The sequence below is a fragment of the Danio rerio genome, chromosome 21 (genome assembly GCF_052040795.2).
Source record: "Danio rerio strain M-AB ecotype USA chromosome 21, GRCz13ab, whole genome shotgun sequence".
Lineage (NCBI taxonomy): Eukaryota > Metazoa > Chordata > Actinopteri > Cypriniformes > Danionidae > Danio > Danio rerio.
In genome coordinates this window covers 39,926,841-39,939,711 of record NC_141041.1, presented here as the reverse complement: position 1 = coordinate 39,939,711, position 12,871 = coordinate 39,926,841, and the positions used below count along the sequence as shown (strand labels likewise).

Genomic DNA, 12,871 nt, shown 5'->3' with positions numbered 1-12,871 from the left:
CCTATGCATCCATCTAGTTTTGATCATGCGTTGGATGCTCTTTTGAATGTGAGCTGAAATTTTGTGCAACAATAGTGTCATCAGAGGAGGATGTTTAAAGGGCTTTTAAAGCATGATCTCATTCGGTATCTGGGAATGATTAACACATGTGGAGTCCAGATTGTGAAAGTAGCCTTTACGTGCCATCGCTCGCAGCTCAGATGATCTTGAGTGGACAAAAACAAACAATGTAAGAAATTTTTTAGCATAACACCTGTTATACTTCACATTTTACTTCGGCTCACACACCCATTGAAGACCCGTTATGTTTTGTTTGGCGTGTTTGATGTTAAACTCCTCCCCCTCACTTGGCTTATGTTCATCGGTCACTCTTTCACTATTTCAGTAGTTGCTACTCCAAACGCTGTTCGGACGCACAGGTAGGATTAACAATGTTTTGTTTTGTTTTGTTTTGTTTTATGATTTTTATAGGCTAGAGGTGAAAAAGATCGTTATTTACTAAAGTTTTGGACAAGCAGAAAGAATAGCATTACTGTCTGCTTTAATAACAGGCTTTTTTCTACTTCATTTTTTTTTCTTACATTAGATACAGGTTTTAAAAAGTTTTAATGGAAGCCTGTTGCTTCAAATGAATCTTTACGAGAGATAAAATAGACAATATGTTATTTCCACAGGTGTGTAGCTGACGATGGATTTAAAGGATAAAGTTGCTGTTGTGACCGGAGCAGCTCAGGGTTTGGGCAGAAGTTTTGTCGAAATACTCATGAAAAATGGGTCAAAGGTAAACTAAATAATACAAATCATATTAAAAAAAAATTGTTCGCGTTAATACAAACTCCAAGGACACTAAATCAACTATGTAATTGAACATAAAGTGTTACGTAATTAAGTTTTATTTACGTTACCATGTCATTGAGGGTAAAACGCCTGCTTCAGGTTCCGATTAAAAGCGTCGCAGCTGTGTCGACTCGGCTATGCATTGATAAGTACAGTTTCGGTTTTATAAAGCTGAAAATAGGGAAAAGAGCTATTCGTACATAACATTTGGCCGTTGATATTGAGTCATGAGGAAAAAATTAATTGATGTTCATCAAAGGTTAGCCTAGATCTGACATACAGACTATGCAAAAGTGTGGTAATAACTGACAGCAATAAGACATCTTGATTTGTCGAAAGTTAATCTCTGGTGGTTATTGTATTTTTTATGTATTTAAAGTACATTAGTAGCCTACTACATGTTGTTTATTGCATTAAATGCTGTTAATTATTACAAATTGTTTTCATTAAAAAAAGTGTCCAATCAAATAGTAATAAAAAAAATTGGAGGACGTTGCATGAGTAACATTAGCATATTTTAAGTTCCCATTCGGGAGGGGAACTTCAATGATATGTGTAAACTTACACTATGGGGGATTTCGTTAGAATCCAGTCATCTTAAAGAGTATACAGGCAAATGAAATGCCAAAGAGTTGTCAGCGTTAGCATGCACAGCTTTTACAATTAATCTTGTATTTAAGGGCTGCATGTGCCAAGCTGAGGCATCCTTTTCTAGCTGAAGAACCTTCACTGCTAACAGCGAAGGGGCATTCGTTGTGGCAAAGGAACATATCATTTCCGTTCCCCAATTACATTAACATGGACCAGGAATTTTTTTCTTCTGTTGTGCTAGTCAAATAATTTATGTGTCAGATTAGACACTGGTTTACATATGTCAGGTTGTCAGCTTGGGTACTGTGCTGTGCAATACATTTAGACCAAGATGTGTTCATGTGTCTATATATATATATACACTGCCTGACAAAAGTCTTGTCGTTGATCCCAGTTGTAAGAGCAACAAATAAAAACTTGACTTCTATTTGATCATTTGCAAAAGTGGCTGAAGGTTGATTTTTCTTATGAATTATCTGTTGAACTGAATCCCAATCATCACAAATACTGCAGAGGACATATTAAAACCTGCATGGACCCACGATTCTCATAGAAATCAGTCAAGTGTGTTGAAAGAAAAATCATGGTTTGGGGTTACATTCAGTATGGGGGTGTGCAAGAGATCTACAGAGTGGATGGCAACACCAGCAGCCTGAAGTATCAAAACATTTGCTGCCTATTACATTACACACCACAGGAGAAGGCAAATTCTTCAGCAGGATAGCGCTCCTTTTTATACTTCAGCCTCCACATCAAATTTCCAGAAAGCAAAAAAGGTCAAGGTGCTCCAGAGTTGGCCAACCCAGTCACCAGACATGAATATTATTGAGCATGTCTCAGGTAAGATGGAGGCATTGAAGATGAATTCAAAAAATCTTGATGAACTCTGGGAGTCCTGCAAGAATGCTTCCTTTGCTATTCCAGATGACTTTATCAAAGTGACTTTATCAAAGTTGTTTGAGTAATTGCAGAGATGTATAGATGCAGTCCTCCAACCTAATAGGAGTCATGCACAATATTAATTTTTTTTCCACTGCAGCATGACTTTATATTCTTTACGGCAGTGGTTCTCAAACTGTGGTACGTGTACCACTAGTGGTACGCAGGCTTCCTTTAGTGGTACGCGGAGGAATGAAATGTCATGTACATGCTACACACATTTAAAAATTTATCATAAATGATCGATATAATATGCCACATATGACATATAGCCTATATTTCTAAGGTAATCTGCCACGTTTTTTTTAACTGTGCAGAGTTGTAGCTGCTTTATTGGGCCGACTACGCTACTGTATTTCAATACTGCTCATTTTGGTGGTACTTGGAGAGACTATTTTTTTCTGAGGTGGTACTTGATGAAAAAAGTTTGAGAACCACTGCTTTACGGTACATTATTTAAAATTTTTAATTTAAAAATTAAAATCAAGGCATAATTTTTCAAGGGATAATTGTTTTATTTTGGTTAAATACGTGTAATCTAGAGGCCTTTGCCTGTCATATAAGCCACTTCTGATACCAAATGATCAACCAGAAGTTGTTATTTGTTGTTCCTAAAACTTGGATAGGCAACAAGACTTTTGACACGTAGTGTTCTCATATATGCAGTAATAGCAGAAGAAACATATTACGTTTAATTTTGTATGCATACGCAACATCAGGAATATCTTTAGATATTCTCTAAATAATAATTAGGTACAACTTCTATGCTACTATTATATATTGTATTCAATGATACTATAACGGTGTACACTTATTTGATTGCAGGTGGCTTTAATTGATGTGAATAAATCTCTTGGAGAGGAATTAAAGACTACTCTTAATAAAGAGTATGGACCCAACAGGGCTGAATTTTACACTGCTGATGTCTCATCAGAGGAAGATTTTAAAGGTACTTCAATACAAAGAAATAATTCACCCAAAAATCTCATTCTTAAACCATTTTCTTTGTATATAACTTTCGTCTTTCGAGGCATTTACAGTCCGAGTAGTCATTTTATTTTAATGTAATGTTTCTAATTTTATACCATGCATCGAGTTAAAGGTTAGCCAAGAAGTTTTCATGACAGTGCATTCGACAGGTGCCATTAAAAAATGTAAAAATATATTTTTGGTTACAAAAACACATCGACCCACTTCATAAGACATGTGTTAACCCCCAGGTAGCATACGGGTTAGTTTTATGACAGATTTCTGTACCGTTGGAAGCTTAAAAATGGGCCACTACACAACACCATTGTACAGCATGAAGAGTCAGAATAAAATGTAAAACTATTTCGACTGTCTGTCTGAAAGAAGAAAGTCATACACATCAGATGGCTTAAGGTTAAGTAAATTATGCGGCCATTTTTATTTTTGGGTGGACTTTCTTTTAAGCAATTTATGTAGAAATAATTAGATGACACTATAATTTAATTTATATCAAACAAGTTTACAACTGATTGCATTGAAAGAAACTGTCTTTGTCTTCTGAAAGCTTTACATTTTCCTTTACAGGAGTTTTGAAAAAAATTGTAGAGCAATTTGGCCAAATAGACATCATGTGCAACAACGCTGGCATCATCAATGAAAAGCACTGGGAAAAGACTATTGCAATAAACCTGGTATGAACCTTTCCGTCTGTCTTTACCTACATAACTGCATCTGGTTTTGCTTTAGCTGAACATTCTTTGTGGTCATTTCAGGGTGGTGTGGTCAGGGGCACGTATCTCGCTCTGGAATATATGAAGAAAGAAAATGGTGGCAGTGGTGGAGTCATTGTCAACGTTGCATCCATGGCAGGTTTGGGACCGTCTGTACATAAAATGAACAAAAACACAGCTTGAAAACGTGGTAAATGACTTAGAAAAAACAATATTTGTGGATTTAAACAGATATTTCTTCTAAAATTGAAAACTTTAAGCAAGCATTTTTTGCTTTTAAAAGATGTCTAGTAGCTGTCTAAACATAGTCGTCTTAGCTAAAACAAGGCTAAATTTGGGCTGTTAATGAAAATCTAATAGTTGTCTAAGAATAAGTCAAAACTAGACAAGTCATCAAATAAACAAATGAATGACTACACATATAAAGTCTGTCTAATCGGTCTATTTGACGACTAGTCTAGTTTTAAGCTGTTCTTAAATGTCTATTAGACTTGTCTATTAGACAAGTTTAGCCTTGTTTTAGCCAAGTTGTCTACATTTAGATGTCTACTAGACAAGCACAAAATTGTTTGATGGACTGTGTTAGATGTGTAACCATTCTTTGGTGGTTTGCCAATGTATATAATTGCTCTAATACATAAAATGAATTACATAAAATGTCAACTCATTGGTCTTCAAGAATCGTAACCCAGTGATCTGCCTTTGAAACAGCACTTTTATATAAACTAAAAACAAACCATTCCGTGCTTACTTTTATTTCTTGTCAGATGTTTCAGCTGTTGTTTGGTTTATACCCATTGAGATTGTAAAAAGTTCACATGGACATCAGTTTGTAGAGGTTTCAACACAGGTTATCCTCAACAGAGCTGATAACATCAGAGGCTCATTCAATGTAAATGCAAGTCAACTAAAATATGCATTATCATTCCCCTGATAACAAAACAATTTAATCAGCCCCATTATACACAGAACTGATCACATCAGGGAGTTTTTCGATGTAAATGCAATATAAATCTGTCATCGTTTATTCACTTACTTTGTTATTGCTATGGGTATGTTAGTCTTTCTTTTGTCAAACATAAATGAAGCAATATTGAATCATTAATTTGCTATGTTGTTGCCCATACGATTTTCATTTAGGAGTTTTTCTTTTTGGACAAATAAAGAAATTCGTCCAACTATTAAACAACAGGTGGAAAGTTAAATGATGACAATTTTCATTTCTAGTAAAATATATTTTTAATGTCCTTTGCAGTGCTTTAAAATGTGATTTTTTTTTTCAGTTTAACGTAATATCAACTAAAACATGAAGAAAGGGGTAGATAGAGTAGCTCCTCGCCTTAAAAAAAAACAGCCAATAGTGTTTTGTTTTCTCACAGCTCTGCCAGTAAGAGAGGACGTATGGAAGCCCGTTCCCGCCACTGAATAAAAATAAATAAACAAAAAATTATAAAGTCAGATTTCTGTTAGAAAGTGGCAATTCTGAGATATAAATTCCGAGTTTATGTCGAAATTCAGAGTTATAAAGTCAGAATTGTGAGTTTTAAAGTCAGAATTGTTGAGTTTTAAAGTCAGAATTGTGAGTTTAAAAGTCATAAGTTAAGTCAGAATTCTAAGTTATAAAAACAGAATTCTGAGGTATAAAGTCAGAATTACAAGTTATAAAGTTAGATTTGTGAGTTAAGTCAGAATTCGGAGTTATAAATTCAGAATTACGAGTTACAAAGTCAGAATTGCGAGTTATAAAGTCAGAACTGTGAGTTATGAAGTTAGAACTGCGAGTTATAAAGTCAGAATTTTGAGTTATAAAGTTAGAATTGCGAGTTATAGTCAGAATTGTAAAGTTTTAAAGTCATTAGTTAAGTCAGAATTGTGAGTTATAAAGTTAGACCTGCGAGTTAAAAAGGCAGAATTCAGACTTTATAACGCAGAATTGAGACTTTATAACTCATAATTGTGACTATAACTCAGAAATCAGATTTTACAACTCAACATTTCTGACTTTATATCTTGGAATTGTGACTTTATAACTCAACATTTCTGACTTTATAATTCAGAATTGGGTATTATTTATTTTATTAAATAATTGTATTATTTCGGTGCTGGAACGGGCTTCCATATTAAAAAAGCTCAAGCACATTAAATGAAAGGCAAATGAGACGCATCTTCAAGGGGCGGGGCATGTCAGACACTAAAAAGCATTTGATTGGTCAAGATTTGATGAGAAACTTAAGTATGAGGTGGTGTGAATAAAACCATTGATCCATTTAAGCGGAAGTGACAAACTGCAAGCTTTGGATGTTTTTATCAGTTTTATATCTTCTAAAAATGTATTTTGTTACAGCTTTGGAGCACATTAGTTATAGATGCCCTTAAAACTACCGTATTTGAATTTCATGGGACCTTTAAAGGTCATCTATTTCACCCCTTTTACAAGATGTAAGAGAAACCTTTTATGTCTCTAGAATGTGTCTGTAAAGTTTCATCTCAAAATACCCATCAGGTAATTTACATTGTAGCTGTTTTTGTAGCCTCTAGCTTTAAATGCTAATGAGCTGCTTCTCCCCGCTCACCCTTCTCAGGTACTTGTCTGATTCTCATCATGCATTAAGTCAGATAAACAGCAGTCAGTGATAGAAACAGACACGGATAAAGCTGAAATACTGCTCATTAGGCAAAAATTCAAGCTTCTCTGACACGATGAGTCACACACAAATGCCGTATAAGCGCCGTGATTAAGCGGTTAAGAATTACATAGCGATTTTACTGTCTTTATTTCAAACATGCTGTTTTAAACACGTTTTGTCCTTCAAGCCATGTTTTGACAATCTCTGCATATCGGCTGCAGGTTTGGGGCCTTTGCCAGTAGCACCCATCTATACCGCTACTAAACACGGCGTGGTCGGATTTAGCCGTGCCATGGCGGTATGTATTTAGTTCTTTAGTTTGGATGGAGTAAATAAAGCATTTCATAATTTGTAAACTTTAATTGCATACATCTAAAGGTTGTTTCCAAGTTTTCCAACTATGGGGTGAGGATCAATGTCCTCTGTCCATGGTTTGTGAAGACCAGTCTTCTGTCCCTCTTGAACTCAGAGGAGCATACTGGAAGTTTTTCTCAAATGAAGGAAATCACGGAGATGTTGATGGAGAGTGAGGGCTGTCTGGAGTGAGTGAGAAATATATAGCGTATACTTCTACATTCATACACGTTTTTGTATCTTGATTTGACTGAAATTTCATTACAGGGTGGATGTCGTTGCCAAGGCCTTTCTTGTTCTTGTGAAAGATGAAAGTAAGGATGGAGAAGCTCTGATGATTAATCCAGATGGAGCAGCTATTATAACCTTTCCAGAAAATGGCAAAGACATTCCATCTACTCCAGTCAGTCTAGAGTAGCTCATTAGTTCCTTTCCTCAACACATTCATTTTGGGATTAAAGATGTCATACTCTTACCTCATATACCTTTACCTGGTTTAGTAATAAAATAATACACACAAACTAAAAATCAGTGTTTCTCAACCATGTTTGTGGAGAACCATCCACACTGCATGTTTTGGATGTCTTCTTTGTTCATCACACTCATTACAGGTCTTTTAGTCTCTGCCAATGAGCTGATGATCTAAATCAGGTGTGTTTGGTTAAGGAGCCATGGGAAATGTGGTCTTCCAGGAACATGGTTGAGAAACACTGCTCTAAAAATGTAGATAAATGGTCTGAAACTCAATTCCTGGATTATTGCTCAGCATAATTTAGCTCCAACCACCTCAAACTCAGTAGTAATCTCTAGTAACTCTGAATTCTGACTTTCTAACTCGGAATTCTGACTTTCTAACTCGGAATTGTAACTTTCTAACTTGGAATTGCAACTTTCTAACTCTGGCATCTTTGAGGAAACTTTTTGATCCACTTTTAGTGCTGACAAAAATATTAGTCCTCCTGGGAAATTTGAATTATTGTCCTTTTTACAGAGCAAGGAACATCATTTTCACAGTACGTCCAAGCATTTTTATTCTTCTGGACAAGGTCAATATTATTAGACCTCTTAAAAAATTGTTTTTTTTATTGGCTTTATCATTTCGATTTTGCATTATAAGCCGAATAATAGTAGCTTGCAAAATAACTAGTATCATATAATGTACTGTCATGGCAAAACCAAAAGAAATGAGTTTTTACAATTTATTTAAAAACTATTGTGGAAAAAGTTAACCATCAATTTGGAAAAAAAATGTTTACAGGAGGGCTAATAGTAATACCACCGATGGAATTCATAAGGGACCTAGAAATCTGCCTTTTCAAAATGTATATTTTAATATGCTTTCATATACTTGTATACGTATGCTATATATATATATATATATATATATATATATATATAGGTGTGTGTGTGTGAATATATATAAAATGCCAATATGTTCAAATAAATAAGCTACTGATATCATGCTACTGTTGAAAGTTATTTATAACAAACTTCATCTCATTGCAATAAATCTGAACTTGGAATACTGCGCTGAGTTTAAATATTAAATGAGTGTTTTAGTAAATGGCAATGCGGTGGCGCAGTGAGTAGCAAAAACGCCTCACAGCAAGAAGGTCACTGGTTCGAGCCTCGGCTGGATCAGTTGGCATTTCTGTGTGGAGTTTGCATGTTCTCCAAGTGCTCGCGTGGGTTTCCTCCAGGTGCTCCAGTGTTCCCACAGCTCAAAGACATGGTACAGGTGAATTGGGTAAGCTAAATTGTCCATAGTGTATGTGTGTGTATGGATGTTTCCCAGTGATGGGTTGCAGCTGGAAAGCCATCCGCTGTGTAAAACGTGTGCTGGATAAGTTGGTGGTTCATTCCGCTGTGGCGACCCCAATTTAATAAAGGGACTAAGCCAAAAAAAATTAATGAAAGAATGTTTTAGAAAACCGAAGCAACATAAAACAAATTGTTTCTGCCTTTAAACAAATTATAATCAACAACAATTCAACAACAAAAAACATAAAAGCACTGCATATATTCTGAAATTTTGATGGATAAAAAACCCTAATACATAAATATAAATCTAATTGAGATGTTAAAGGAACACTCCACTATTTTTTGGAAATAGGCTCATTAAAAAGTCCCCTAGAGTTAAACCGTTGAGTTTTACCATTTTTGAATCTATTCACCTAATCTGTGTCTGGCACATTTAACTTAGCTTAGCATAGATAATTGAATCAGATTAGACCATTAGCTTCTCACTCAATTTTTTTTTTTTTTAAGAAGTATCGAAACTTACTTATTTAAAGTAGACTATTTTGTAGTTACACTTAGTACATTACATGATGGAAAAACGAAAAGTTGCTCTTTTTTTTAGGTTAATACGGCTGGGAACTATACTCTCATTTCCGCTTAATAATCAAGGAACTTTGCTGTCGTACCATGGCTGCAGCAAGCAGTTTCTGAAAATAGTCCACAGCTAGGTATCAGCACTGCATAATAATGTGTCCGTTACATCCATGGTATTGCAGCAAATTTCCTTTTTTCATGTCTTACATTTTTGAGCAAAATGCGAATAGTCTGATCCTATTCAATAATCTATGCTAAGATAGAAGTAGTAATTCTGCCAGACTAAACTCTTTAACTCTAGGGGACATTTAAAATGAGTCCGTTTCCAAAAAAGTGGAGTGTTCCTTTAGTCTGAAAATATCCAACAAATGACAGCAAATTTTTGCAGTACTTTTAATCACTTCCACTGTCGCTGTCCTCATCATCGTCATCATCATCTTCTCCCTCTTTACCATTTTCCTCAGTTGTGTCTAAAAGCCCAGCAAAGAAATTCTGTCCTGTATCAAACGCTTTATTACTCAGGGCTTTGAGTCTTCTGTCTTTTTTCTTTCTACGTCTGTAATCATTAACCTTCTCATCAGGTAAGCTGGAAATGTCCCAGAATTTGATCAGCTCATCGTGAGCGCAGCTCGCCAGAAAATGTGTGTCTCTACATCGTGCAATCTCCTCTATGGCCTCTCCGACATGCTGTCCGATACTGCCCACCACGCGGTTGGGCAAGATATTGATAGCTCTGCAAAATAAAGGGTTTAATCATTAATTTTATTTCCTTTGGCTTAGGGAATAGATGCACTGCCAATATAAAATGATTAAACCAGAATGACAAGTACAAAGGTAACTATAAACTATACTCTAGCAAAGTCTACAGTGGCAAATATTTTGATGGTTTCAGAAAGTGATTTCAATATGTTGGTAGAGAATGATTTACACCAAGAGCAAAGTCATTTCTTTATTAGTTGCTATTTTTTTTCATTGATGCTTGCTTAAAATTTGCAAGCTCTCTCTTTCTCTCTCTTTCTTTCTCTCTCTCTCTCTCTCTCTCTCTCTCTCTCTCTCTCTCTCTCTCTCTCTCTCTCTCTCTATATATATATATATATATATATATATATATATATATATATATATATATATATATATATATATAAACACATATATATATATATATATATATATATATATATATATATATATATATATATATATATATATATATATAAACACATATATATTGCATCCGGAAAGTATTTGTTGCGCATCAACTTTTACCACATTTTTTTTTGTTACAGCCCTATTCCAAAATGGATTAAATTAAATTATTTTCTCAAAATTCTAAACACAATACTCCATAATCACAATGTGAAAACAGATTTTTTGAAATTGTTGCAAATTTATTTTAAAAGAAAAAAATCCGAAAAATCACGTGTACATAAGTGTTTACAGCGTAAAGCTCTAAATTGAGCTCAGGTACATTCTGTTTCCACTGATCATTCTTGAGATGTCTCAGCAGCTTAATTGGAGTTTACTTGTGGTAAATTCAGTTGATTGGGCATGATTTGTAAAGGCATGCATCCGTTTATATGAGGTCCCAGGGTTGACAGTGCATGTCAAAGCACAAACTAAGCATGAAGACAAAGGAACTGTCTGTAGACATCCGAGACAGGATTGTCTTGAGGGACAAGGCCGGGAAAGGTTACAGAAAAATGTCTGCTGCTCTGAAAGTTCCATTGAGGACAGTGGCCTCCATCATCCGCAAGTGGAAGATGTTTGAAAGCACCAGGACTTCCTAGAGCTGGCCGGCCATCTAAGCTAAGTGATTGGGGGATAAGGGCCTTACTCAGGGAGGTGATCAATAACCTGATGGTCACTCTGTCTGAGCTCCAGCGTTCCTCTGTGGAGAGAGGAGAACCTTACAGAAGGACAACCATCTGTGCAATAATCCACCAATCAGGCCTACATGGTAGAGTGGCCAGACAGAAGCCACTCCCCACCTGGAATTTGCCAAAAGGCATCTGAAGGACTCTCAGACCATAAGAAACTAAATTCTCTGGTCTGATTAGAATAAAATTGAACTCTTTGTATTGAATGCCAGGTGTTACTTTTGGAGAAAGCCGGGCACTGCTTATCACCAGGCTAATACCATCTCTGGAGTGAAGCATGCTGTGGGCATGTTTTTAAGCAGCAGGACCTGGAAGACTAGTCAGGATAGAGGATATATAGATAGAGCTTGAGAGGTACTGCAAAGAGGAATGGGCAAAAATTCCCAAAGACAGGTGAGCCAAGCTTGTGGCATCATATTCAAAAAGACTTGAGGCTGTAATTGCTGCCAAAGGTACATCAAAGTATTGAGCAAAGGCTGTGAATACTTATGTACATGTGATTTTTCAGGTATTTTATTTTTAATAAATTTACAACAATTTAAAAAAATATTTTTTCACATTGTCATTATGGGGTGTTGCGTGTAGAATTTTGATGGTAACATATTTACTAACATGATTGAACAATACTATAAGCATGGCAATGTTTGGACTGTTTGGCACTGTCTTGTGACTGAATAATACGTAGGTTAGTGTATGCTCTATTCAGCCAGTTTCACTTCTGTCAGCTTTGTGTTTTTGACTGTTTGGTGAATGCTCCATCAGCTCTATTTTACCTTTGTCAGAACAATCTTTTGTGCCTAATCTAAAAAGTAGAATAAAGTACATCCAGGAGGTTGTTTTCACAAAAATTAAAACCATTAAGTTTTTAATCCAAGCCTGTTGGCCGTTATCTGTGATAACAACCTCCTGGAAGCACTTTATTTCTTACTTAACAAATGTAACCTTATTTGTGCAGTCTCACCACAAAATTAAACACAAGATAAAGAAAGTGTATTACACACGTTGTTAAGATTCTTAAAAACCTCATCTTCTTAACTGATGTAGATGATAATAAAAGGGTTAAAAAAACATGCACATAAACAATTAAAACAACAATGGTTTTAAATACATTCACCTGATCACACCATCTGTAGATGCAGCACACAGTATGCTGTCTGTGATTGGGACGATACAATCCACAGACTCGGCCTGAACTGCGAAACGGTCACTTGTGGCACCGAAACCATTCCAGTTGAAAATGTAAATTGTGCCCTCACCGGAACCACAAACGACTTTACGACCTCTCTGTGTGGCAAAAAGCAGGTTTAAAAAAAAAACATTTACCACCATATATTATTGTAACAAAGACAATAACAGTATTTAATGGTTAAAAAAAACGTTGCTGGCTTGAAAGCAATTATTTCAGTTAATGAAATATAGCAACAAACGATTCAAAAGTTTTATAAACTAAAGATAACTGTTCAGCAATTGTTTATTCTGCCATGTTTGTGAAGCACTTTGATCAGCATTCATGTTTTTTTAAGGTGCTATATCAATAAAAATGACCTTGATAATCATACAAGCAGCATATATTTTGTGTAGTACATTTTTAGAATTGCATTTTCAGTAGAGC

General features: G+C 35.4%; 2 protein-coding genes across 6 annotated transcripts in view; one reads left to right on the top strand and one right to left on the bottom strand.

Moving 5' to 3' along the window:
• Positions 1–383: 383 nt before the first annotated feature.
• zgc:56585 overlaps positions 384–12,871 on the top strand; it is a gene marked incomplete at its 3' end in the record, with an annotated part of 22,682 nt that continues 10,194 nt past the window's right edge. Inside the window, 9 exon segments of one of the 2 annotated variants that reach the window (NM_200327.3) lie at positions 384–419; positions 675–781; positions 3,193–3,316; positions 3,922–4,028; positions 4,110–4,206; positions 6,916–6,992; positions 7,073–7,236; positions 7,316–8,421; positions 10,466–10,597. In NM_200327.3, the coding sequence (NP_956621.3) occupies positions 689–781; positions 3,193–3,316; positions 3,922–4,028; positions 4,110–4,206; positions 6,916–6,992; positions 7,073–7,236; positions 7,316–7,466 (813 nt within the window). In that variant the 5' untranslated portion in view covers positions 384–419; positions 675–688. 2 annotated transcript variants of the gene reach the window in all.
• wdr55 (WD repeat domain 55) overlaps positions 7,739–12,871 on the bottom strand; it is a 21,755-nt gene continuing 16,622 nt past the window's right edge. For 2 of the 4 annotated variants that reach the window (XR_015519567.1, NM_001003871.3), the window contains 3 exon segments: positions 12,374–12,543; positions 9,282–10,115; positions 8,956–9,222 (listed from right to left, as the gene is read on the bottom strand). Coding sequence is in view for 3 of the 4 variants with exons in the window: in NM_001003871.3 (NP_001003871.2) it covers positions 9,776–10,115; positions 12,374–12,543 (510 nt within the window). In the remaining variant the exon portion in view is untranslated. 4 annotated transcript variants of the gene reach the window in all.